This window comes from Stegostoma tigrinum, chromosome 8 (assembly GCF_030684315.1).
Source record: "Stegostoma tigrinum isolate sSteTig4 chromosome 8, sSteTig4.hap1, whole genome shotgun sequence".
Classification (NCBI taxonomy): domain Eukaryota; kingdom Metazoa; phylum Chordata; class Chondrichthyes; order Orectolobiformes; family Stegostomatidae; genus Stegostoma; species Stegostoma tigrinum.
Window position 1 is genome coordinate 59483358 of NC_081361.1, and position 24546 is coordinate 59507903.

Sequence of the window (24546 nt, forward strand, 5' to 3'; positions counted from 1 at the left end):
TCATTTGAGAATGGATAAAAACAATGCGAATTCGGAATTCAGATTAATTTGAATATACATTTGTAAATAAGGTTGTTTTATCAGAAGGACGCCGTGTTTGAAATAGGGCACTTTTTTTTAACAAAAAGAAGCAATTTGAGATTGCAGATCATTGGAAAAGAGTGTATTTTGCTAACGGTTTTCAAGCATTATGTACAACAGCAAATGTGTATGTGCGCGGTGCTAATGGTGTGCAGATAGTAATTGAGGCTTGAATCCATTAATAATCTGCCTCTCAAAAACAAATCTGAAACTGGTTTATTTTGTGAGCTGCCAATAGACTGGCTATGGTGAGAAAGCTCAAACTGAGCCAATATTGTCTGATCACACTAATCCCGCCGATTCTTTCTTTGTTTCGTGTTCATTCGCAACAGGTTGCTGTCTCCTCCTTCTGCGGGAATTACAAATCGGTTTAAAATGACGAACGGTTTAGATTTTACAGTTTCCAAACAGAGCAAAGCTGCCACTGTTAGCTATTTGAATCTTTGGAATTGTTTTTGGTATATTTCTGATGTAAATATATGGAGATCGCACATCCTTCCTTGTTAATAATGTAACGGTGGGTTATCTTACAAGTTGGATCAAGAAGCAATTTCGGATGGTTAAGATCGTCTCTATCTAAATTCTCCAGCTAGTGAAAGGTCGGATTGGCGCCTTGAACAAACTAACTAATCTGCAACAGCCCCGCGCTTTTTTCTAATATTCTCAAACCAGATGGCTAGCTACTACTGTTTAGTTAAATGCAAGTGTGTTCCAATAAAACTTTCTATTGAATACTTGACGGAATGACAGTAAAGCCGTTCTTGCAATGACAGATTGTGTCAAATAGGAACGGAACAGGTGAAATCGCCACGCGACTTGAAAGACAGCATGTAACATAATTCGGTTAAAGAATGAGGAACTTGAAGATAGCAATCTTGAGATCGGATGATATAAGAGCTTGCCAGTGGCAGAGTGGAGAGTGGTCTTGCTGCTGACATGGACTCCCTGGGTGAGGTCCCTTTAAGAGAAGCCTGGGGTCTCTTCCCGAGCTCGATGCTGACGTCACAGCCACGTGACGCCCCCTGTCGGATAAATGGCGATTGACAGCCGATTGAGGAGCAGAAGGGCTTTCCGCAATCCTGCGCTACTCGAGCAAGTTAACAAACAAAAACTTTACACTCTGCCTCGGTCGGCTGGCAGGCCATACACCAGCCTTATGCATAAGTGTGGAGCAGGGTCCGGCCAAGCAGCGGCGAGATCAAAGCAAAGGAAAACGAGCCAGACCCCAACAGCCTCGATCTGCAAAGTGCTCGATGAGAAATAAAAGAAGAGGGGGACCTCTTGGAAAGGACTGCTGGCGACTTGTTCGGCTTTGAGCCATTCGGAGCCACTCCACTAGGGGGTCTGGAGACTGGAGATTTGCTTTGAAGAAACTGGGCCGATCACTTCCACAATGACTCTGGGTGCCGATATGTCTGATCATTCTCTGCTCTCCGAGGACACGGATATTGATGTGGTCGGTGATATGAACGGCAAAGAGAGCAAATACGGCGGTTTTCACTCGGACAATGATTCCGATGATAACTTGAGCAGAAACGTCTCTGAGAATGTGGAGTCTCCGGAGTTGTCCGGGCGATCTGACCCCAGTCCGACGCGGGCAAGTGACAAGCCTTGTAAAAGCACTCTGGTGAAGCCTCCTTACTCTTACATCGCCCTGATTACCATGGCCATACTCCAGAGCCCAAAAAAGAGGCTGACCCTGAGTGAGATCTGTGAGTTCATTAGCAATCGCTTCCCTTACTACAGAGAAAAGTTTCCTGCTTGGCAGAACTCCATCCGACACAATCTGTCCCTGAACGACTGCTTCGTGAAAATCCCCCGGGAGCCCGGGAACCCTGGCAAGGGCAACTACTGGACCCTGGACCCCGATTCCGCAGACATGTTTGACAACGGCAGCTTTCTCCGCAGGAGGAAACGGTTCAAAAGGCAACAACCGTCCGAGATCTTGAGGGATCACAGCAGTTTCCTGCCAAATTTCGGATACGGACCTTATGGCTGCGGCTACGGCATACAGTTGCAGAATTTCCATCACCCTCATCACCACGCCAGCCCCAGCACTTTCTCATTCCAGTCCCCACACTGCGCAGTGCCATCTCCAGCCTCAATGTTTCCGACTCCAGCCATCCCCTCACTTTTGCATGGCAGCGAGCTAACCAGGAAATCTTTCTACCCGCAGTTGAGTCCCACTCTACCCAATCTGCAAGGATTGAAAGCTGACCCGAGCCAGTCCAGGCCTTCCTTCTCCATAGACAATATCATAGGGGCTGCTCCCTCTAATGCCCCCGGGTCGCCCTATTCAGGCCCAGCTGGAAGCCAAGCACAGGTATTGGCAATGTTAACCCCGGCACTGACTCAGGCCCAGACCCCACTGAACTTAACGCACGAAAATGTTCTACAGACTGGCCAGAACTTTTCAAGCAAACTCTCAAATCTTAACACCTGTCACTATTAATTTTTTCGTCCCACGGCAGGTAGGAATTATGCATTTTTAAATATTTGGAACCACGCAAATATTTCTGGAAAAAAAAGACGAAATATATTTATCATGTGTATATATGTAAAATACAAAGTGTGTGTGGGGAACACTGAATTCTTAATGCTATACTTTATAGTGTTCTCTGTAATGAATGTTAAAGTCTTTTCAACATGTTGATCCAATATACTGTTCAAGCACTGTTGAAGGACGGTTAGGGATCCTCAGGATTATTAAACTTTCTTTGTATTATGTAAACTGAGTAATTTACGGACGAATTTGTCGAAAGGAGAATTAATAAATGAATCTTTTAACATTTCAGCTATCATTACGGTTTAGTCCCTAACTATCAGTTTTGTTTTTTTGTAATTATTTGTACATAGACATAGGAAAGATGTACAGCTCACCCACTTCACGCCTGCTGTCCCATTGGTTGTGCATCGATCTATTTTATGAGGGATGTCTGTGAATAATAGTACTGTTTGTTTCAAAATGTCCATCCGGTCTTTTGGTGTAAATTAATAAATGTTTTTAACTCTGAAACATATGTCTTCAATTTGTACAAAATGTTCGCACATAAAACTTCAAACCTACCTTTCAGAAAGTATCTGTGCTTACGATTTACAATTATGTTCGCAGAGCTAAGGAATGGCTGTAATGCCATACTTTTCAGTTGTTAGCATATTCTGCAAAAATGTGTTGACATTAACTGTTGAATTGTTCATAAGAGTTTTCAAGTTTGATGGAATATTTTGAAAATCCTGGGGTTGATACAAATAAGTGGCATTTCTCAAATTAGCGATTTTTGGCGAAAGAAGTTAAGGCACCCATTTGGTTTAACTAAGGAGTCAAGGGACATTAATTTGCAGTGTTGCTGAAACTAAAGCTTGGATTGTTTTATTTCAACAGCTTTTACATTTAACATATATATGTTAATTGTTAACGATTTGGTGAATGCACATTTGAAGTTCCTAAGTTCGGTTCTGAGGTGAAACCAAAAGATCAATCAAGATATTTCTGATGAAATGTAATTGCGGCTGATGTTTTTACATTTTCATTTGATTGATCATTTTATCAAAAGGCCTTCTACGTGTTTTTGAACAGAACAGCAAATGTTGGAAGGGCGTTTTTAATGGCGCAGGTATTGACTGGAGTAAAAAAAGTCTCATACAGTATACTTTCCAATTTTTTTATTCTCATTAGGCGTTGTTTAACTGGAATCTTCATGTGAGGCCACCTGTACTTTGGTTAGTAGTTACTGGTAGTTGAGGATAGTTTGACCTAACAATATGCAAACTTTTGGTGCTTGTTGATCAGGTGACAACTGTTTGGAGCTGCTCCTTCCTAACTCCTCGGACGTCAGTGGCTTGTTGGTAGATCTGGGTTTTGGATTCTATTTTCTGGACAACACTAATGTGCAGAAGCTTTGTATCTGCTGTAATCCACATAAAGCCGGCGAGTTTGTTTATGTTGCTGATAATGCCTCGTCCTGAATAAACGGCTCCCAGTGAGCGGTCTCAGCTCCAGCTGACACATTTGCTTTTGAAAAGCGATCTCTCCTCTCAGCCAGTTGGTTGTCTTTCAGGTTTGTGTTCCTTTGCTGGACAAAGGTTGTTTAAGACTCGAGGATCTGCGCCACAGGGGAAAAAATAGACGGGCAATGAATCTATTTTAAAACTTTGCTAACTGCATATTTTGTTTCGAATTGCATTTTTTTTATTTGTTGAGACTGTGTGCAAATTGCCACACTATTGCATATGGTTCCGCTGACACGCTTATTGCCCCAAGGTAGCTCTTTTTGAAGGTTTCGTGATGCGAAAATATGTTTTCTCCGCAGTTTCAGTCCTCAAGATGTCAGTGCAACTGTTTTTAATTACTGACATCAGTCTGTACATATTGGCCGCATAATTTCGACTAATTGGCAAAAATGAAGACAATCTTCCAGCATCAGCCACAGGATAAAAGGAACACGCCTAATGAAAATATAGTCTCCCTCTTGACGGGCCCATCTAGGATGCAATGTTAAAAATCACATCACATCGACAAGAGATTTTTTAAATTATTCCAATATCTCCTCTCCCGCTTGCGCTTCCCTGCTTTCGCAGGCTTTTAGTGCATTTCAATGCGTAAGACATGACTGAAATATACCATGGAACACCAGACATTAATCTTATTTATAAGCTGCTATTCCCTTACGTTTCCTGGAAGAAGCAATTATTTTCAGCAAATATTTTATGGCTGCCATTCTCATAGCATGGAATCCTTCATCCAAATTAATGTTTCAGTTTGAGAAACTGGCCTAGAGGAGGAATTATCATGCGCCATAAAAACGAAATGTCTTTTTATTTGAGACTTCCGGCATCCACAGTATTTTGCCTTTAGTTTTAGAGGTTAGTGTGCCGATTAATTTCTGTCATTGGACGCCATTAATTTATAAAGCATTTCAATCCTCTGGAAACAAAAATGCCAGTTTTATTGGTGATAGAGTCTGGTATTAAATTTTGAGAATTTACGCAATCCAGAAACCCGAAATGCCGGGTTTAATGTGTATTTAAAATACAAATTTGCGTTGTTCTCGGGTTTAAAGCTGGACACTTTTTATAATAGATTGCAAACACACATGAACGGCCAGAAGTGGTGCCTCGGCCTCGCTTTTTGCATGCGTTTGAACGTTGTCTTGCAATCTATGAAGCTCTTTGAACGGCAACTGAAACAGTTCACGCACATAAAACATTTGCGGTGTGCGCAGCACGAAGCCACACACTAAATAAGGGTCTTTCGCCTTCAGCATGAATCTTTTAAGGACCGTGTTAATAAGGGATTGTTTGCAACGACAGCAATAAAATCGCCTGAAAACAGTACCTGTTTTGCAGTTAACTGTGTAAATCTCACGTTCTCGTTCAACGGCTCGTCACGGGCGCTGGAGGTTGGAATGCTTTAACCCGAGTGAATGCTGCTAAATGTACAGTTTACCGGTCCGCTTAATAGAGGTTAGAGTTTCAACCCTTCCCCCTTCTCATTCTAAAGCGGCTTTGCCTATTAACTGGATCACAGGATTCTTCTGAACGTGGCTTCACCGTTGATTAGGAGGACTTTTTTAAAAACCTACGCAATGGAAAGAGAGGTAGACAGCTTTGCACCAAAAGCGGTGTGGCTGTTAGGCCAAGCAGCGGAAGCGTGTTCGAAATGAAGAATTCTTGAATTGTGACGAGACACCAAGGATAGGCATCTGGTTGGCATAGAGTCAAACATTTTATCCTCTGTGGGAATATAAGAAAAGTGTAAACGCATGAAACTGCACTTTAAAGGGATTTTCGACATCCTAATTCCTCAGAAGGAATCTTAAATGTTGTAGATATCAATTCTTACATTTAAACATTAATGTAAGCAATTGCTAATGACATGCAGTTGTATTTAGCAAAAATGCAAAATAATATCAGCAGAACATTTGGAAAATGTGATGCATATTCTTTTTAATCTGATGAACGCATTCACAGGTTATGATATATTGAAGAATGTTAACTATTTCTTAGGAGTCTGATGTTGTACGTTGTTTATGGTTACATTCCTAGTTACAAAGAAAAGCAGATGTATTTTAGTTCAAAAACAAAAAAAACTTGGAGCTGTAAACCAATTAGGACGTTATGTGGACTGTCACGTTTAATACCAGGATTAAGACGAGTTTACAAATAACGGGACTTTTCACAACGCTGACGTTACTGAATGAAACTGCAGTTTAAACTATGACCTTTTCACATGTGGAGATAACTATTTGAAACGCTGGTGTTTTGCATTCGTATGCCTAAAAGTGTTACACTTTCAAAGATGTTAAGCCCGAAAATTTACACGCTTTGATTTCGAAGTATTGGGTGTTTATTAAATTTGGACTGAGATATTTGCTGTGCTTTCCCTTTCGAAGATACGCATTCAAATCGATCGTTTAAAACACAAAATAAAGTTTCCAAATCTAAGGGTTAAATACTTTAGGTTTTTTCTCCGGCTAATCTCCCAAATGAAGCAAATAATGTTATTTGACAGAAGAAAGTGCAGTTCAGTTAGAGGTTCCAAAAGAAAAGGCAAGTTCTTTCATGACAGGACAAAATGTGTTGTTTTCACCCCTTGCAATACATCTGGCGGAATAAAATCTGATACTGGGTTGGTAGTGTTGCACTTAAAGTGTCGTTTTCCTTTTCATAACCTGATAAAATATCAAATTGAGAGCTTCTGCATGGTAGTCCCCCGCAACAGGTGTCGGGTTCACTCCGAACGAGGGGTCCCTTTGATTCTGAGATTATTGGTGTCATCCATCTAAACTCAATTCAGATGCAAATCGTGCGGGTTCTTTTCCTGCTTTGATGGCGAAGAGAGTGGTCCAAGTACAAAATTGTTGTGCGGCTGCAGGATGTGTGTGGTGCGTAAACGCGGTTGTTCGAATGGCTTATATGACACTGGATCCGCACAGTGATTGTTATCAAAGAAAGACTGGGAATGTCTCGGAGAAAGTTACTCCATTAAAACAAGCAGAACAAGGATCGAGCAGCTAACAAAGACAGAAGTATTTTCTCCACTTTTATTTGGTCCTCTTAAAATGACAATTTCGTTTAAACCGCATATTTATAGTCGTTGTTTGTAGAAAATGGATTATTAATGTCACAAGAAAGGTCATTACTGGTCTTCTCTTACTATTATCTTCATGAATAATCTGTGAACAGAAATTAAAAACCAGCTTCATGAGAATGCAACAAGAAGATATTTTCTCGGAGAATCAAGGCGTCACTTTTTCAACATTTTGTATCAACTTGCTTTAGACTACAAATCCAGTAACTCACATTTCTTCTTAAAACTGTGTATTTCATGAACTGATGTTTCATACCACAATGTGATAATACTCAAAGGGTTCGGAATCCCATTTTATCCCTCACATTCAAAACTAAATTATTGCCGGCAAATGACAAACCACTTAAGAAACATTGCTGGTTTTGTTTTATTTAGTACATTTTCAACTCACTGTGGCAAATTGATAGATACCCGCCCTCGTCATTTAAGCACACAGAATGAGCCGGGTCTTGATACAACTCAGAAATGTGCTGAAGATTTATACAGCGGAACTTTTCTCGTAAAACACACTTTCTACCGGCAGACTCGCTCCATTAAAAGAAATGAATGAACAGTTTTGTTTTGCTTTTCATGTTTTCGGCGGTAACCTCGCCCGCAGCTTTTTACTTAAGTTTTGAATTGGCCAAAATAGGATGATTGAATTAAAATGTTCACGATGTGTGAGATCTACAATTATAATAGTTCAAAGGCCTTTATTAAGGTTAATGTCAACGTAATGATCGATGTCTATTTTATTCATCACATGCCCCTCTGCATCTCCTTTGCAGAACACATTTTTAAAATTGCCGTTAGTCGCTTCATGACAAAACCAATGTCTTCTTGGGGCTTACTTTGAACACAGGGTTTTCAAATGTCACAAGGAAAAGCAGACAGAAGTCCTGTTTATATGTTTGATGTTCAGGCACAGTAAAGAAATTTTTAAAAAATGAAAACAAAAACGTAAATAGTGAAACACGGTTTAACGTAAGTTAACCATAAAATGCGGCGATGAATTAGTTCCAAAGAAGGAAAAGCATGCATTTGATTATTTACTTCAAGTTTTGGAAAACAAAATATGAGTCTAAACTAAATGATCATAGACGTATATTAAATATCCCTAAATAACCTATTATTTATAGAATGCTTATTACTTTGATATTAATACGGCCTGTAGATATAAGCTTGTGTTTTTTTGGGAGAGATTATTTGGAACGTCAAGGAACCCGGATTCTCTTAAATCACATCTGCCTCCAGTTACGTTTTGGTTTGGGACTATTTCGGATGCTCAGCCTCAGCATCTCCGAATGGAATAGCTGGATCCTTCAGGCAGAAACGCCGTTCAGTTCCTCCGATAGAATATCCACCCTGGAGACATTGCCTGAAATGGCAATGTAACTGCACTTGCAATCTTAGCAGACTTAGATCTAGGTAAATTACTATTTCCTAACGCACCCCAACACAGTAATACCTCCTTTCTATTTCCCATGGCTTCCCCACTTGCAAAACAGAAGAACTTCGAATTGGACTTGCTCGATTTCGAACGGAAGAAAAATAAGTTGGAAGAGAAAAAAAAATCATGATATGGTGATAGTGTTAATTAAACTTCTGCTAAGAGTAAAAAAATGTAAGCGCAATGATAATTATGCAGTGCTGAAATGCACACTTTATTTTCAAAGTAAACCCTTTGTGGTGAAGGTGAAAATATATTTGTCATTTTGAAGATCTGCTGCTCCACCCCATGGCTGCTTCTGTGCAACTCCTTCTACAAATTAGTGATGTCTTGCTGACTTTATTTTAAAAATCTTCTGAAAGAAAGACTATGGAGTAATTGCAAGTTTCGTACATCTATACCAAATTAATCGCCAGATAATATTGTGCCGTTAGTTTTTCAACCTCAAATTCTGAAATAAATCCAACGTTGCGTTTTTCTGTTTTAACTGTAATTCTCAGAGAAAAAAATTGGGAGATATTACATAAACTTAATTTTGCGCAGACTGTGCCCACATAAACACGCACCCATATAAGCATATATCTACACGTGCGCGTACCAAACAAACATAAGCAGAGCACTCAAGGGCTCAGTACTCTCATACCCATTTATCTCATGTAGAACATTTGGGTTCTCAAAACTCATCTGCAAAACAAAGAGCAATTTTACTTTGCAGAAATTATTTGTGTGAACAGGTAAAGGACAATAGTATCAAAAACTCGTTTACAGTCTTCTTGGCAAACTGCAAGGCGCCGTCGAAACTGTTTCGCTCCTACACGACCAAAGATCATGAATTACATTTTACTCATTTTGCATACTAAGTGCAGCGTCTGGTGTTAACTGAGCCCTATTCGTAGAAAACTAATTGGATTGTTTTCTGATTGGCCTGGGTGTACAGACTGTAAAATACATATCATTGTGGAATCCATAGGATTCTTTTTTTCGATTACCCATCATTGCTAAATATTTATGGCATTTAAAATTTTCGCATTCGTTTAAAATATAAAGTAACTATCGAATGGGAAAGCAGATGTGTTTCACTTTTATCCTGTAGTGTTTTCCTTGCGCCTTAGTTCTGGAGTTCCTAAATATAAACACACGCCCACAGATGTATGACACGAGTTTATATTATAAATATCTAAAAGAAAATACTAATTAAAATAAATGAGTGCCCGAGCCATAAAATGATAGCAGGTCAATCAGCAAGTTTAAAGAAAATTGATCAAGCTGTAAGTTCTGAGGAAGAGCCTCTGCCGTATGTTAAGCTGGCTTTAGCGTATCTTTATTCGGTCGTTAGTTTAGCTTTAATCTATCTTTGGTCTAACGTTTTCTGACAGATGTTGATAAGTCTGGTATGCAATTCCGGTAATTGTTTGTTTCTGATTTCAAGCATTGATGTGTTATAATTGCATCCAACTGCAAACATGTCCATACATTCAGAGAAAACTGAATATTCTTGGACACTTGACTCTGTCGGAGTATATGCTAAAACAACTCGTACAATGGTATGAAAGGATTTGCAAAAGAAATGTATGCAATTGTCAGAAAATCGTTTTTGTCAGGTATTGTACCATGGCAAGTAATACGATGAAAACAGTAAACTTCCCGCACGGTGTATCACTGAACAAGATTCTAAAGAGTTAATTCAATTGTTCAAATTCAAATAATGTGTATAATGCAAGATTTTTTAAAAAGTCTTATAGTTAGTAAATATCGGGAACATGTACGTATTTCAGTGATTCAAACGGAATGTCGTTGTCGCTAAAGAAGTGCTATGTCTGTAGGAATCCTGTAGCGACACTGACTTGGGTGATAACCCGCTCGGTCCACATAACCATATGTACTAGTCACGTGCTAACATGGCCATCCGGCGAGGATTTGGTGTGCCAGTCCACTTGGAACTACCTTTATGTCCATCAAGATCTCCAAATGGGAGTCAGTACGTACCACATTGTGGTGAAATGTGCGTTTGCATCTCGGTGCTTCTCACAACCCTTGTAAGCCCAGTATCCGTGTGCCCTTCAGCGTGTATATGTTCATGTGTACGGTGAACAAAAGGTTTCAGATGCTGGAAACACTCGGTTTGTCAAGCGGCATCTGTGGAGATAGGAAGGTAGGTTTACTTACAGGTTCAGGTCGAGAGCCGAACCAGAACATGACTAACATGAAGCGATACCTTCCGTTCCCATCTTCGCAGACTCCGCCAGGCAGGTCAAGCTGTTCCCCTGTTTTCTGAGTTTATTTCTACAGAAGACCGTCTTTTAAGTCAGGTATCGCTGTGGCTATGATAATGCGCAAACAGTGTGTATCCCGTGCGCCTAGCGGTTTGAATAGATGTGTGCGCGACTTCATCTTTGTGCAAATTTCTTTTATCAATTCATTTGATAACGCGTGTGTATTTGTGTACTAGCTAAAACACTTATCCCAATAAAGCAACCTTGTTTGTTTGTCTTTAAGGAGAAGTCTACATCTCGTATATTCGTTTCCATATTTTAAATCAGCGGTTTCTCTTAGATGCAAGACAAAAACATCCTGGCCCTGAATTGGACTGTCGAATGGCTGTATTTTAATACCAGCGCCACTAAGCAGAGCAAAGCATGAGATCATACAGTGCTTTCTCAAGTGAAGCGTTTGGCTCTGTGTGTGTGTGGTTTGTGCTCGACAGAAAAGAAGTCACTAAATGTGCAGTGTAAGGGCAGAGATATTAACTAAATGACTGAAAGGGTTTAACATGTGACCTCCGCAATTACGGTAATTCAACCTGATCGCAGCTGGGGCCGCCCTCACTGAGTAGTGCTGTGTTCTTAAGACAAAATCTTTCCGAAATAATGAGCTACATTTCATGTATTAAGACGGTGCTATCGCGTTTCAACAATCTGCTCAACAGTTTTAGGTCAATCTGACCATAAATTGAAACGAAGCGGAGAGACAATAAACAGTGCAAGAAGCTTCGAATATTCCCAGCTCCAGCATTGCTCTCAATGAAACCGGGGACGTTCCGATGTTTTGTCAGCTTTGGTCTGAAGTGTGTTTTGCATTTTGTTTCTAGTCGCGTGAATTGAATGCGGGGGGGGGGGGGGTGTGGGTGGGGGGCGGTGGGGGAGATCGGATAAGATGCAACGTTTGCTGATCAAGATATGAAGAAGTGCAGTTTTATTTAGTATTGGTCAATACATCATCTTCACAAAACGAAGTGCTAGCACGTCGCTGTTAGTCAAATAAATCCCCTTCCGTGTAGAAGGGCACAGTGACAGAGCGCATCGTTTAATTAGATTATGTTCCATATAAAAATATCTAAGTTAGAATACTTTTCTAAAATCTTCATACATTGCTGAATTTCATCTTGATCGGGTTTCTTAGGCAAGTAGTAAACTGAATTTAAACAGCTGACCGCCTGACAAACGGGTGTGAAATCATCTTATTTGTCCACAATAAACTCTTGGGTTTAGGAATTCGTAAATGAACAAAAGCGACATCAGACCAGGTTGGATCCACATATATCTTTAATATACCAGCAATACGCTGAGCTTCTTAAAAACCGAAAGAACTGCGGATGCTGTGAATCAAGAACAAAACTCTTCCTTTCGTGGCTTTTGCCTTTAGTTCTTTCTATTATGCATATTATACTAGCAAATCACATATCGGTGAGGACATTCCAGACATTATATGGTACTGTTGTCAATTTTGTGGAACTGATACCGCATGAATGTTGGTGTGTCCAAAAAGTCGGAGGAATCGGTGTTTACTCGCTCTAAGAACAGAACGGCTGAGAATGACAATATATTTACAACACTGTCAATTCAATGTGTCTTGTCATTTAGTATTAATAAACACAGGCCACTGGATTTCCGTTTATGACGATAGAACATCAAAACATAGTGTTTTAGATAAATGCCAGTGAAAGATAATTGCCCTATTTAAGTCTACAACTACTCACGTTATAAAATCCCATCATCGTCTCTCCTTTGTCACCGACACGGCCGATTCTGTAAGGCTGAAAATTAGCAGATAGTGTTTCACCTTCACACTTTCGTGTCAATGCTATAAAAGTTCACCACGTAACAATTCAAATCCTCAAACAACTACGACTGAAAGAAATCTGTGTTCATTAGGGCTGGATTCGGCATTTTATTTAAAACATCACTGTTGTGATGCATGTAGAATTTCCACTTTGGTTCAAGTCCCAATGCAACCTCGTGCTTTCGGGTTATACACGTCATTTAATCTGGTCTTCAGTCGCTGCCCGGCTCCTGTGAACTAATTCACTGGTGTTGTTGCATCCTTTCACCCAGCCTTTGCAGAGGCCTGGGCTGTAATTCACAACACATTTCAGGCAACCGACCACCGCCAGAATTTACTGCACCCGCGTCTTTCAGGCTTTTTTTTGATTTACTTTCATTCCCGTGCACCAGTAATTCTGCCAGAGAGCCTGGAAACTACTGACATATTTAAAGTTTAAAAATGCCCCATTACGGGTCACTGGGACAGTGTGTGTGCAGTTATAATTCTGCACACATAACATTCATCTTTTTGTTACAAGAATCTCGGCGAAAAGAAGGCACATACAGGGTGGTTACGTATAAAAAGAACTTGCGCTGCCAACAAAAAAAAGTCTGGAGCAGAAATAAAGAGATGTGGTTTTTGCAGAAATAAATGTAATCAAACGGTTGAGGTCAATAGTGCAAACTTTTTAAGACTAATGTTTATTTAGAGCAGTGATTGCTGTCTGCCCCGCTTTCTTTGTGCCCCTGTGCCTGGATCCCTAATAACTTTACCAGAGGCGTAGACAACAGCCAACACAACACGGGCTGCCAGAGTTAGAGTAAACTGAACATCAACATCTATCATTACCCAGTTGTAACACACAAAACCCACCAGCTCGTCACTTCCATCTTGCAGAATCAGCAGCTATGATCCTAATGGGAAAAGTAATTGAGTAAAAGCCTGCAATAACTCTCAACTGGCGCATTTTTATATAAAAAAACGAGATTTATCAATGCTTGAAATATACACGATAACAACCATCCCTTTTGCACAAAGTCAAAACACGTGCAGTATGTGGCCGGGGAATTCAGAGGTCATTCTTTCAGGCTAATAAAAACAAATAGAACTATTTTTAAGCAAAGCTTTATATCATAATTGAATACGAGCTAGACCCACACAAATTGCCTGCCAGAACTCGCCGTTTCTTACTACGTGAGGAAAGAAACCAAATGCTTCGTCAGACATGAGTTCTGAATTCCAGCAAATTCCCAACATCCGCAGCATTTTCCTTTTAGTGAAGTTCTGAATTTTGTTTAATACTGTGCCAAGCATCGCGGTGTTGCTAAGTGTGTGTGTATATAATATTCTACAATTATCTTAATGTTGGCGTCATATCTTTGAAACCCTTTTGCTATTTCTCCTCCAGATGGTAATGTTTGATTTTTTTTCTTAATGCTCGCCCCAAAAAATCGTTTTCTCGGCTCACTCCATGAGTTGCACTTTTATCCACGGCTGGTCACTGTGTCAACTCGGGGACTGGTTGGCTCGTTGAGTTTCAGTGAGTGATTCATTTCTCTTGTCATCCTCCAGCAGCGGCCCAAGTATATTTTCCCTCGATGTTTTGTTTTTGCACAGTTCCTGGAGAATACATTTATTTTTGTTTTCACAAGTGGAAAAACCATTGGAATTTTTTTTGTGGGTCAAAAAAAACCCCGACAGAATCGGATGTCTCCTCACACTGGTTTGCAACATTTAAATGTTTTGTTTTGAAGAAAGAATCCAACCATTTTTTACAGCGTATTTCTCTAACTTGCAACTCATGAAAAACGTCGGGTTAAAAAGCAATTTTACTGTTCACTTTTGAGAACATTGGAAGGTATTTTGCTCCTTTGGAAATGGATATCCATATTTGATTTGAATATTACAGTAAAAATCCCTAATCGATGCTGAAAAAAAAGAACTAAGCGTGTTGTTCCGGGTCAAACGCTTTTCATTCAATTCAACATTTGTTGGAGGTAATTCTTCCCAACAAAAATATGACATCATGCGCCTGTTGGCTTTGGCTTGTTTTCCATTCCTGTGAAATACATTTTCAGGATTCCATTAAACAAACAAGAGCAAATAACAGCAATAAAAAGCATTATTTCACATTCTGCACTGATCTGTTTCAATATCGTTGCATTGCCTTTTTAAACAATTTATCTAAATAACCGAAAAGTAGAATTTACATTTTTAAAAAATGAACAGAAATTAGCCAATTACAATGAGGGTCATGCTCCTGGGCGGCCCAGGTTGTCGGTTTTATCTTGTAATATTCAGATAGTTTGATCCCACACACAAGTTGGGGAACTTGCGGTAGGTGGCATATCGTTCTTTCCCGTTGGTTCCATTAGCCGAAGAGGCTGTGGAAAAACTAAGTTTGACATTGTTTCTGCAGGTCAGGAGGAGCACCTCCGGGCCCCACATACAAAAAAAATTCCGAAGCTTCTCCCCGCCTCTTTCGAACTGGTTTTGCCAGCGGCCTGCGCAGCGCCCGGTATTGGAACCATTTGAAATCCGGTGTAGCACAGCTCTCGACTGAAAAGGCTGGGCCAGCGAACCGCAGCTTAGCTGCGCCAACACCCCGCCCCTCCCCCCAACTCCAACACACGCACCCACACGCCTTTTGGTATCGGCTGTGCCACCTTTGTCGGGAGATAAAACAGGCGATATTGGATTGATCACTTTTTAACCTTTCACCCGACATTCCTCTTTCTTTTGAGGGAGAAAAAAATGGGTGAGGTGTATCATGGACAGTCAAGCGAATATTGACAATTGGATTCACTCTGACTCCACTCGGAGCAAAGTTGAAAACTCTGCCAACAGTGACTAAACCTAAACCTGACCACTGAAAGGGAATTAGTGTCAATTCTGACTGCAGCTTTAAATAGGAATTGAGCATATAAATATTTCTATTTATCTATATCATATACATGAAACGCCTTCATTTGTTTGTGCAGGAGGCTGTTCTACATGGTTTTCAGTCAAGCACTCCAGTCGGCCATTTTTCTATTGCTAATTCAGGAATAGCTGATGTATTCAAAGGAGTCTTCCCAATGGGAATATTAACAGACCACACTGCCTTGTGTATTACACTCATCAACCGGCATCAACATTGTACCACTCACTTAGGTAAGAGCCAAACACGAGTGGAAAATTGGCCTTAGTTTTAATAAGAGACCATCTCTCAGACTGTCACAAACACAGGAGAAATATAGCATATCATTGTCAAGTAGCTAAATTCTTGTGCTTTTAACATATGCCTATACCCATCTCCCAAAAAGTAAACACAAAACAATATTATATCTTCATATTACTTTAGAACAGATTAATCAAAGTAATCATTTTTCTTATTATATTTTAAAATAATTGTCATTATTTCAGGCTTCTGAAATAATATTTAATTTGTTGTTTAACAAGAAAACTTTTTGAATGCGCTGTTAAGAAAAGCTGATGCCCGTATTTCAGGTGTGTGCTTTGCACGTCAATAAATGTAAAGGACTGGGCATCAAACTTAATGCTCCATTTACTTGCAAGCAGAGTCCCAAATGAATTAACAAAGGGTTTATCAAGTTAAAATTGCAAATCCATATCTTTAAAAAAAGTGATCATATTTGTATGTAAGTAGTGGCAGTGTAATGTTGTTCATCTGCAAAAATGACTGTTTAAACTTTGAATAATATGAAACTCTAAAGATCAGTTTATCCCGCAATGATTGGCAAGGTGCATTGTACAGTACTTGGTGAGAAGGCTTAAGCTTTCTTTTGTCTGCAATTTAAAGAGTATAGTGTGAAAGAACCCAGGCTGCACAATTAGAATTTAGTTTCCTCCACCAATGATACAACCTCTTGAAATTCAGTAGATTCAAGCACCTATAGGAACTATTCAAGTGCAAGTTCTTTTATTTTGCAGTTAATAACAGGGTGAAGTAATTGAAAATCTGAATTGGGACAACACATGCTAGCTAGAGCTGCTGTGCATTATTAACCTAATAACATATGAATCTACACATTATACCTGAAACATGTGAAATGTATGGGATTTCAGATGGGAGAAGAGTATAATTACACTGCAAAAACTAATCATTCAAATAAAACATTAAATCCAGTAAATATAAAACACTCTCCTCCATACCTTTGAAGTGTTGTAAAAATTACAGGGGCAAAATCCCAGGTTAAAGAGGTTATTGAAACAGAAATGCTTATAGTACAGTACAAAATCTCAACCAGTGGCCATCAAATGTTGTAAAATGACGATTAGTTCAAAGCAATTTGGTTGATGCCATAGTTTGATTTTTGTTACACATGTCTAGCAAACATCTTGACAAATATACAGAAATAAAACTTTTCCTGCCAGTTTTCACCTCTCTACCTCTTGACGGTACTGACCCATTGTTAGTATGCCATTTGAGCCTAGCTATTAGCTTTTAGCACTTTGAGTGGCATAATTCATATTTGAAACTTGATTGTGTGCTTTGACAGATAGGCAGTTCCACTATGGGGGCTGTCACAGATAACCTCACCTGGCACTCATCCAAAATCAGTAGGGCAATATTCTCAGCAGAGGTCAGGAATAGGAACTGAGCCTCATCATTCCCTCCCTAAATCAGGGACATTGAGACCAATCATCAAAGCCAAGTTCAATTAATTTACCATAGACTGGCAATTAAACCTGGTGTACATGTTTCATTAATTTTCTAGGCTCACTGAGCCATGAGAAGACCAGACTTAAAAGCTTTAAGTCAAAATGAAGCATAGCAAATCAGTTGAATGTTGTTTGCCTGCTCTATTTAATACCTCTAAGCCTATCTGGATTTTAACATACTGTAGACTAAATGTGTATTTCATAAAACCAGGGACAGAATTTCCCCAGCCTTTTAGAGATACGACAGATACAGGCAACAACATAAGGTCAAGCATCAGAAGATGAGTCTGATTATTTCCCGTTGCAAATGATAGAATCTCACTGGCATAGTTTTCTAAAATGATCAATTTAGCACCAAATTAAATGCTTGTTCCTACTCCCACAGGCACCTTATCCATGTCATGAAGGCCCTCCAGTATCCCAGTGGTTTTCTGTGATGGGGAAGTGGAATCCTCCTTGATGTGTCCTCCATGGGCTGTGGCGGGTACCTCTTAGTAGTAATATCGGAAACTCCCATCCTATTTGTGGGCCTTGCTTGATTGGCCTTGGCTTCTCCAGATCAGCTCACTAATCTTGGGAAGGGGTGGTGGTGGGAGGAAGGGGAGAGGTTTGGAGGGTTTGGCATTGACCAGCCCTCTCATTTGTTAAACCATCACAGCACCTGGCTACCATTGGCAGTGGTGCTACTGAGGCTGCTGAGCCTCTAATCCTTAGATTCGGATGACAACTATGGAGGACAGGTTAGCATCCGCAACTTCATGATGACTCGAGGAGAGCCCTTTTAATTCACCACTGCTGGTAGAATGTTGCCCCAGGATGCCACTGCTATTTCAGTTGTGTTGACTTCCACTTTCAGTCCCAAAGGCAGGACTCAACCTTTTCACAAAAAAATTCAACTTTATATTTTAGTTTAAGACCAAGTTTGCACTTATATAGCCTTTCTTTCAAATCATATTTTACTGGTGGAAACAAAACTACAAAACCTGACCATGATGTTGATTTAGAACTAAGGCCACTTTTTAAAAAACTGCACAATATTATGAATTAGTTATAAAAACTGTTTTCAATATGCTATTAGTTGTTGTAAATCATAACTAATAGCATGCAGAGTTATTACTACGTAAGGTACAATTACTGTAAAATTGATGGCTATGCCTTCAGTTGCCTAAAGCTCAAGCCCTATATTTCATTTCATATTGCCCTCCTTTCCTCTCTGAGAAGCTTTCCTCCTTTAGAACACTTCTTAAAACTACCTCTTTGACCAACCTTTTTTTCATCTGATCTAATATCTCCTTAAGTGCCTTAGCATCATACTGTGTTTTGTGCTGTCCTTGTGACATGCCTTGGAATGTTTCATAAAGTTACAGTCTTATATAAATATAAGCTATTGTTGTTGTATGGCAATTGTATGACATCGCTGCTCTAAAATTGGCAGCTGCAGAATGCAATGCACAGTTGGCAAGATCTGAGTTATGCTGTGCTACAAGTTGTAATTTGCATGCTGCAGACATGCATGACATTCTGCTATCTCTACAAATAAGCTTTAATCATAGTAGAAACTGAGCTATAGAGCCTGCTTTTTCACAGCATCAAACATATTCAAAATACGTTTACAAAGTACTCCAAAATTCCAATTAACTGACTGTGCATTGTTTAAATTTGTTTTTGCTCCCCAACTGGATTTAAAGTCCTCCAAACTGAATAATGTGACACAGGCTCCTAGAGGATCTGGAGGATTTCATGGAGCTTGTTTATGGACTCCAGGACTATAATGTGATGCGCACCCAAGATTCCTTTGCAGGATAATGACTTTAACAATATAACTGCTTTCTAAGCAACCACTGCAGATTTGGGGATCCCATAATGTGGTTTTTGCAAAGAAATCCTTTGACTTATGTCCCTTTGACTTTACAGAAGGGTAACAACTTGGGCATCTGAATAGTTTTCATTTAAAAAAAATGAAAAAGAACAGCTGAATCTGAATAATCTGGTTTTATTCTAGGCAAAAAATTCAGAAAAGTGGACATTTTGCTCAGGTTAACACTTTCTGAAATTTCCACCAGGAGGTTCATGATTGCAAGTGCAGGAAAGTGTTTCCTAATTCATTCCTAAACAACCTACATTATTTTAAACATGTTAGTTAATTTTTGTCTACTAAATTCAACGAAGTACTAACTAAGCAAACTGTCCTTGTGCATTAACAATTTATTGCTTGGCATCATTCTGCTAAATCTACTTTATATCTCTTTCAAGATCAATGTATACCTTTATTGAAGTGTGTTGAGATTTGAACATAATACTACAGATGAAATCTGACTAAGGTTCTGTGCACCTCAAATACCATTTCCTCAATTGGACTTTTTGTACTTGTGCGTGGCTTTTATTGGTTTATGTATATGTATACGGATACCTAAGTTACATTGCTGCACCACAGAACCTAGTCTTTTATCATTGGGATTTGTTTTCTTCAGATCCAATGCAGATAATCACATGGTTCTGTATGTTGAATTTCGTCTACTTGACCAATTAGTCTATCCGTGTCCCTTTTTAACTTTACGTTATTATCCATACAGCTTGCTTATCTTAGAATATAGAACATAGAACATTACAGCACAGTACAGGCCCATCGGCCCTCGACGTTGTGCCGACTTGTCATACCGATCTGAAGCCTGTCTAACCTACGCTATTCCAAGTACGTCCATATGCTTATCCAATGATAACTTAAATGTACCTAAAGTTGGCGAATCTACTACCGTTGCAGGCAAAGCGTTCCATTCCCTTACTACTCTCTGAGTAAAGAAACTACCTCTGACATCTGTCCTATATCTTTCACGCCTCAATTTAAAGCTATGCCCCCTCGTGCTCGCCATCACCATCCTAGGAAAAGGCTCTCCCTATCCACCCTATCTAACCCTCTGATTATTTTATATGTTTCAATTAAGTCACTTCTCAACCTTCTTCTCTCTAATGAAAACAGCCTCAAATCCCTCAGCCTTTCCTCGTAAGACCTTCCCTCCATACCAGGCAACATCCTAGTAAATCTCCTCTGCACCCTTTCCAAAGCTTCCACATCCTTATATATCTTGTATATATATGACTCTCTGTTCTGTCAATAATCATTGAAACATGTGGTGAAAAACAGACTCAAATGCAGATCCATGGGTAGCATGGTTTGTCACATCCCACCACTCAGACAACAAACCCTTTATCTCCAGTCTTTCTAACTTCTGAATAATTTTTGATCTGTACCACAAGGATCCCTGCAATTGTCTATTTTAGCTAATAATCTCTTCCGCAAAATCTTATTAATTGTTTTCCGAAAGTCTTTATAGTCAACAGCAATAGACAATTTCCTATCTACAGTATTAGCAACCCCTCAGAAAATTTAACTTATGTAGATAAGGTTGGCTCATCACAAATTCATATTGGCTACATGTATTTCCAACAATTTCTGTTTTTATTTTCGATTTCCACCATATGTGTTTTTCATTCAGTTTTATCTTTTTGTTACATTTTATCAAGACATGGCATGACTAAAAATACGTTTTCCTGATGTTTCTCAAAACTGAATCAGATTTGTGCTTTATTTTTCTGCACCATTCAGAGAGCATGAATGCTTCACTACAGTTGAAAGTCATTATTTGAAATATGCTGAAAATAATTGTAATGTGAAATAAACTAGTTTATTGTGGTTGAATTGAAATTTGTGCCTTTTGTGTCAACAGAATTGATTTTTTAAAAATAATGTAACTTAATCCGTGGTCCAGTAGCAAGTGGAATGTGAAAGGTACTGCAATTTGTAATGATCAAATGGGTGAAATTATTAGAAACTCATGACTAAGAATACAGTTGGATTGTAATGTTATTAAACAAAATTCTTAAAATTGTGATGATATTGCTGAATTTCTATCTTTTTTAAACGAGTGCAGTTGGCCTATTTGATGCTTCTTGGTAGCACTTCTTCAGCTATAATCCCGGTCTGCAATAAGATAACAAATACTGTAGCTGAAAATCAAACCAAAGGAATTGATTTAACTTTATTATTCCTTTGACCTGTTTTCAATAGTTGAATACTATTGTCTGGAAAGAAGCCATTACGAAGCCAGCATTTCAAAATGACCTACAATAAGACAAAGTTCTAACTCTCCACTGTAAAGGTAGTTACTAGTTTTAAAAACTGCTTGACTTTCATTTCCATTATATTCACTGAAACAGAACTTTCTGTCTCTGTTCTATCTCTCTCACAAAAAAGCTAAGCTGCCACAGACATCTTCACCATCCTTTGACAGGTTTCACACGACTCGTTCCTATACCAGGGAGAAGCCAAGAACCGGAAGAGATTGAGCACATACCCAAATCTTTGCATAAATGTTGGAGATATTAACAGATATTACTCTGAATGGGAGGTCATTTAGCCGGGAAGATGGTCACATTGAAGGAAACATCATTTCCTAGGTTGCCCCATCTACTTGTTGCTGAAATCTCTTTGTCATATACTGTACATGAGAACATGCTGATCATAGAATTGTCATTCTTTTGATACTGTCTTCTTTTTGCCATTGAGTACTAACTCTATCTATGTACTCTTTCCATTATAGATTCCAGATTCCGCTATAGAAACAAAGGAAGAAGAGAACCTTCTGACATCAACCACATTAATCCCTTCCAAGCACCAGCCCATAAATCAGCAACTTGTATACTGTGTGAATTGAGTTGCAATGATCTGGAATTCACCAAAAAAAGCTGAGCAGGAGCAAATGCATTTTGAATGGACAAGCACAGGCCAAAGTTCCGCAGAGAATGAACTTGTGTCTTAGTTCCCTACATAGGACATGGATGAGGATATCTAGGAACTAGCTTTCAAAAGGATAACTGTATACCAGAAATTGGATTGTCTGCCAAGGATCATCTACATCATGTTGGACTGTGCGTAGGACTGCACTTCTAACTTTTTAAATTATTGTGTATGCCATTAAAACAATACTATAGATAAGCTTCAGCTTTATGCACTCTCCAATGGTTGATAAGTTCAGAAGCCAATGACTACTGAAAGATACACTGGTGCCATTTAAGCTCTGGACAAAACTTTGTATACAGACTTACAAAGCCTTAACCAAGTACATGTGAAGAGACTTAACCTGCATCAAAGCTCGTTGGCAATCTATTCTCCATCAAATCTATATGAGTGAGAAGTTTGTGCTATGTAAAAGGTAAACAGAATTTCAACATTGGAAAAATATGTCTCGCTGCAGAAGACTTAAAGGGATGAATAGTCTACCCCTACTGCTATTTCTTGCAGCTTAAATATAACTTTTGGTACTTGTGTGAATGTTGACGCATGAGAATAAAGTTATTGAGAGTTAATTTGCAAACCATCCAACGGCATTGCCAAAGTAATGTAACAATACTTCATTGCCTCTCTTCCCAAACAGTAGCAATAACTCTGACTCAGAAACTACACCCAGCTTAAACCGTAATGTTTGAAGATAGGTTGAAAAAGACAATTGTTTGGTATCATTTGAACTTCATTGAAATAGTATGGCTCAGAGAGAAAAAAGTATTCTTAGCCAGTGGCAGATCACCCAAGGTCATTTACAATGGATAAAATTAAAGCACTGAAATAGTCAGTGAACTGAATAGCTTGGTTTCTTAAAAGTCATGAAAAATAAAAAAAAAAGAAAATCCATTAACTCCTGTACACTTCCAGTATTTTTCATATATTTAAGGCAGATATTTCCCATGCTTGCACAACTTCACTGACACTGTTTTATTGTACCATCTGTGTAATAAAAGGGTAGATTGGTTAATGTTGTTCCAATGACTATCGGCTCTACTAGAAATTTGATACTTCATGTATAAATGCAGTATAATTCGCACAAAATGTGATTCCATTAGTCATTTACAGAAATGTTATATTTGTCATATCACCCAAAAAGAAACAGAACATGCATTTATAAAGCACCTTTCACAATTTCAGGATATTTCAAGCACTTTACAACCAGTTAATTTTCTTTTGAATTTTTGTAACCTTTGTAGCGCAAGCAACATAGTAGCCAATTAGCACAAAGCAACTCCCGCAAATAATTTAATTAATTTAATGATATTGTTTAAGTGATGTATATTAAGCAGCATACAGGTCTTCCAATCTTCTCCAAACAACATTGAGAGATCCTTTATGTCCATCTGTGAAGATGTACGAGGTATCTGATTATGTGCCTCTGAAAGATGGCACTTCGAGCAGTGCAATGCTCTGCAATACTGCACTGGCCCAGACTTTTAAAAAAATCCAGTGACTCCTGTAATGTGTTTTACTGTTATTCTGAGCCAAATCAAATGAATGCAAAACATCATTTTTTCTTCTGTTGTTATTCACTACTGGAACTCCAATAGCAAAAATAAGACTAATATAGTAGACAATTATGGGGAAGGTAAATTGTTGCACTTTCAGAAACCCTGGAGCATGTTACACATAATATTGCAATGTGACATTGACATAGCATTCGTTAAGTTCCATAAGTTTACTTTCATACTTGATGAACTCATTCTACTTACGTGTTAAGCCTTTGTAACATGTTTTATTCTGTGTACTCTATAAATACCACTGTCTTGTGCAATATTTTATGGTTAGATCATAAAAAAACCTTTAATTTCCCATTCATGGAAAAAGCTATTAACCCAGGAAGAAACATAAATCTCGTGAAGAATCTACGTGAAGGAAAACCATGGAGCAAACCAAAACAAGTATTGATATTAAATTGTGTTCTGTGTACAAAACCTTCATTCATGCACTCTTTGTGACGCATAATAGGTTGAAAGAGGAGCATTGTTTTATTTCCTGGATTTGTAAATGTCCCAGTTGCTGCAGGTTTTTTTTTATTTCTTGTGTTACTTCACACATATCTAAAAGCAAAAAATTCTCTTCAAACAATCCATTTACTACGAACTTTTATATATTTGCATTCAAACAATGACTGAATATGGTTGAGCTTTTAAATTAGGAGAAGTCTAGAAGACTTTTCCAGCTGATGTGCAAAGTATTTGGTTGCCATTATTTGTACTACGGGAATTTCACTCTACTTTAAATGAGAGAATATTCAGCTAAATTAGTAGACTGAAAATGCCACCTGAAGTCAATTGTATTAATATCTGGAACCATCATTTTTAGGCTGTCTTTTTCAAATAGCATAAAAGCTATTCTGAAGGACAGATCAAAAAACAGAGTATTAGTATATTGGAGTAT

The 24546-nt window shown here is 38.7% G+C and overlaps 1 protein-coding gene and 1 long non-coding RNA gene across 2 annotated transcripts; one reads left to right on the forward strand and one right to left on the reverse strand.

Annotated features, from left to right (window-relative positions):
* The first annotated feature begins 1119 nt into the window (after positions 1-1119).
* Positions 1120-23256, forward strand: foxd2 (forkhead box D2). Its single transcript, XM_048539956.2, has 2 exons — positions 1120-2552; positions 21905-23256. Exon 1 carries the CDS (start codon positions 1475-1477, stop codon positions 2531-2533), a length of 1059 nt encoding a protein of 352 aa, XP_048395913.1. The 5' UTR covers positions 1120-1474; the 3' UTR covers positions 2534-2552; positions 21905-23256.
* LOC125456641 (uncharacterized) lies at positions 6078-13200 on the reverse strand. Its single transcript, XR_007248486.2, has 3 exons — positions 12577-13200; positions 10587-10736; positions 6078-7256 (listed from the first exon to the last, which is right to left on the reverse strand). It is a non-coding gene; the product is annotated as an uncharacterized LOC125456641 (long non-coding RNA).
* Positions 23257-24546: the final 1290 nt, after the last annotated feature.

Excerpts from the sequence above, each read along its gene's own strand:
- foxd2 (XM_048539956.2), top strand. The coding sequence starts at position 1,475 with ATGACTCTGGGTGCCGATATGTCTGATCATTCTCTGCTCTCCGAGGAC.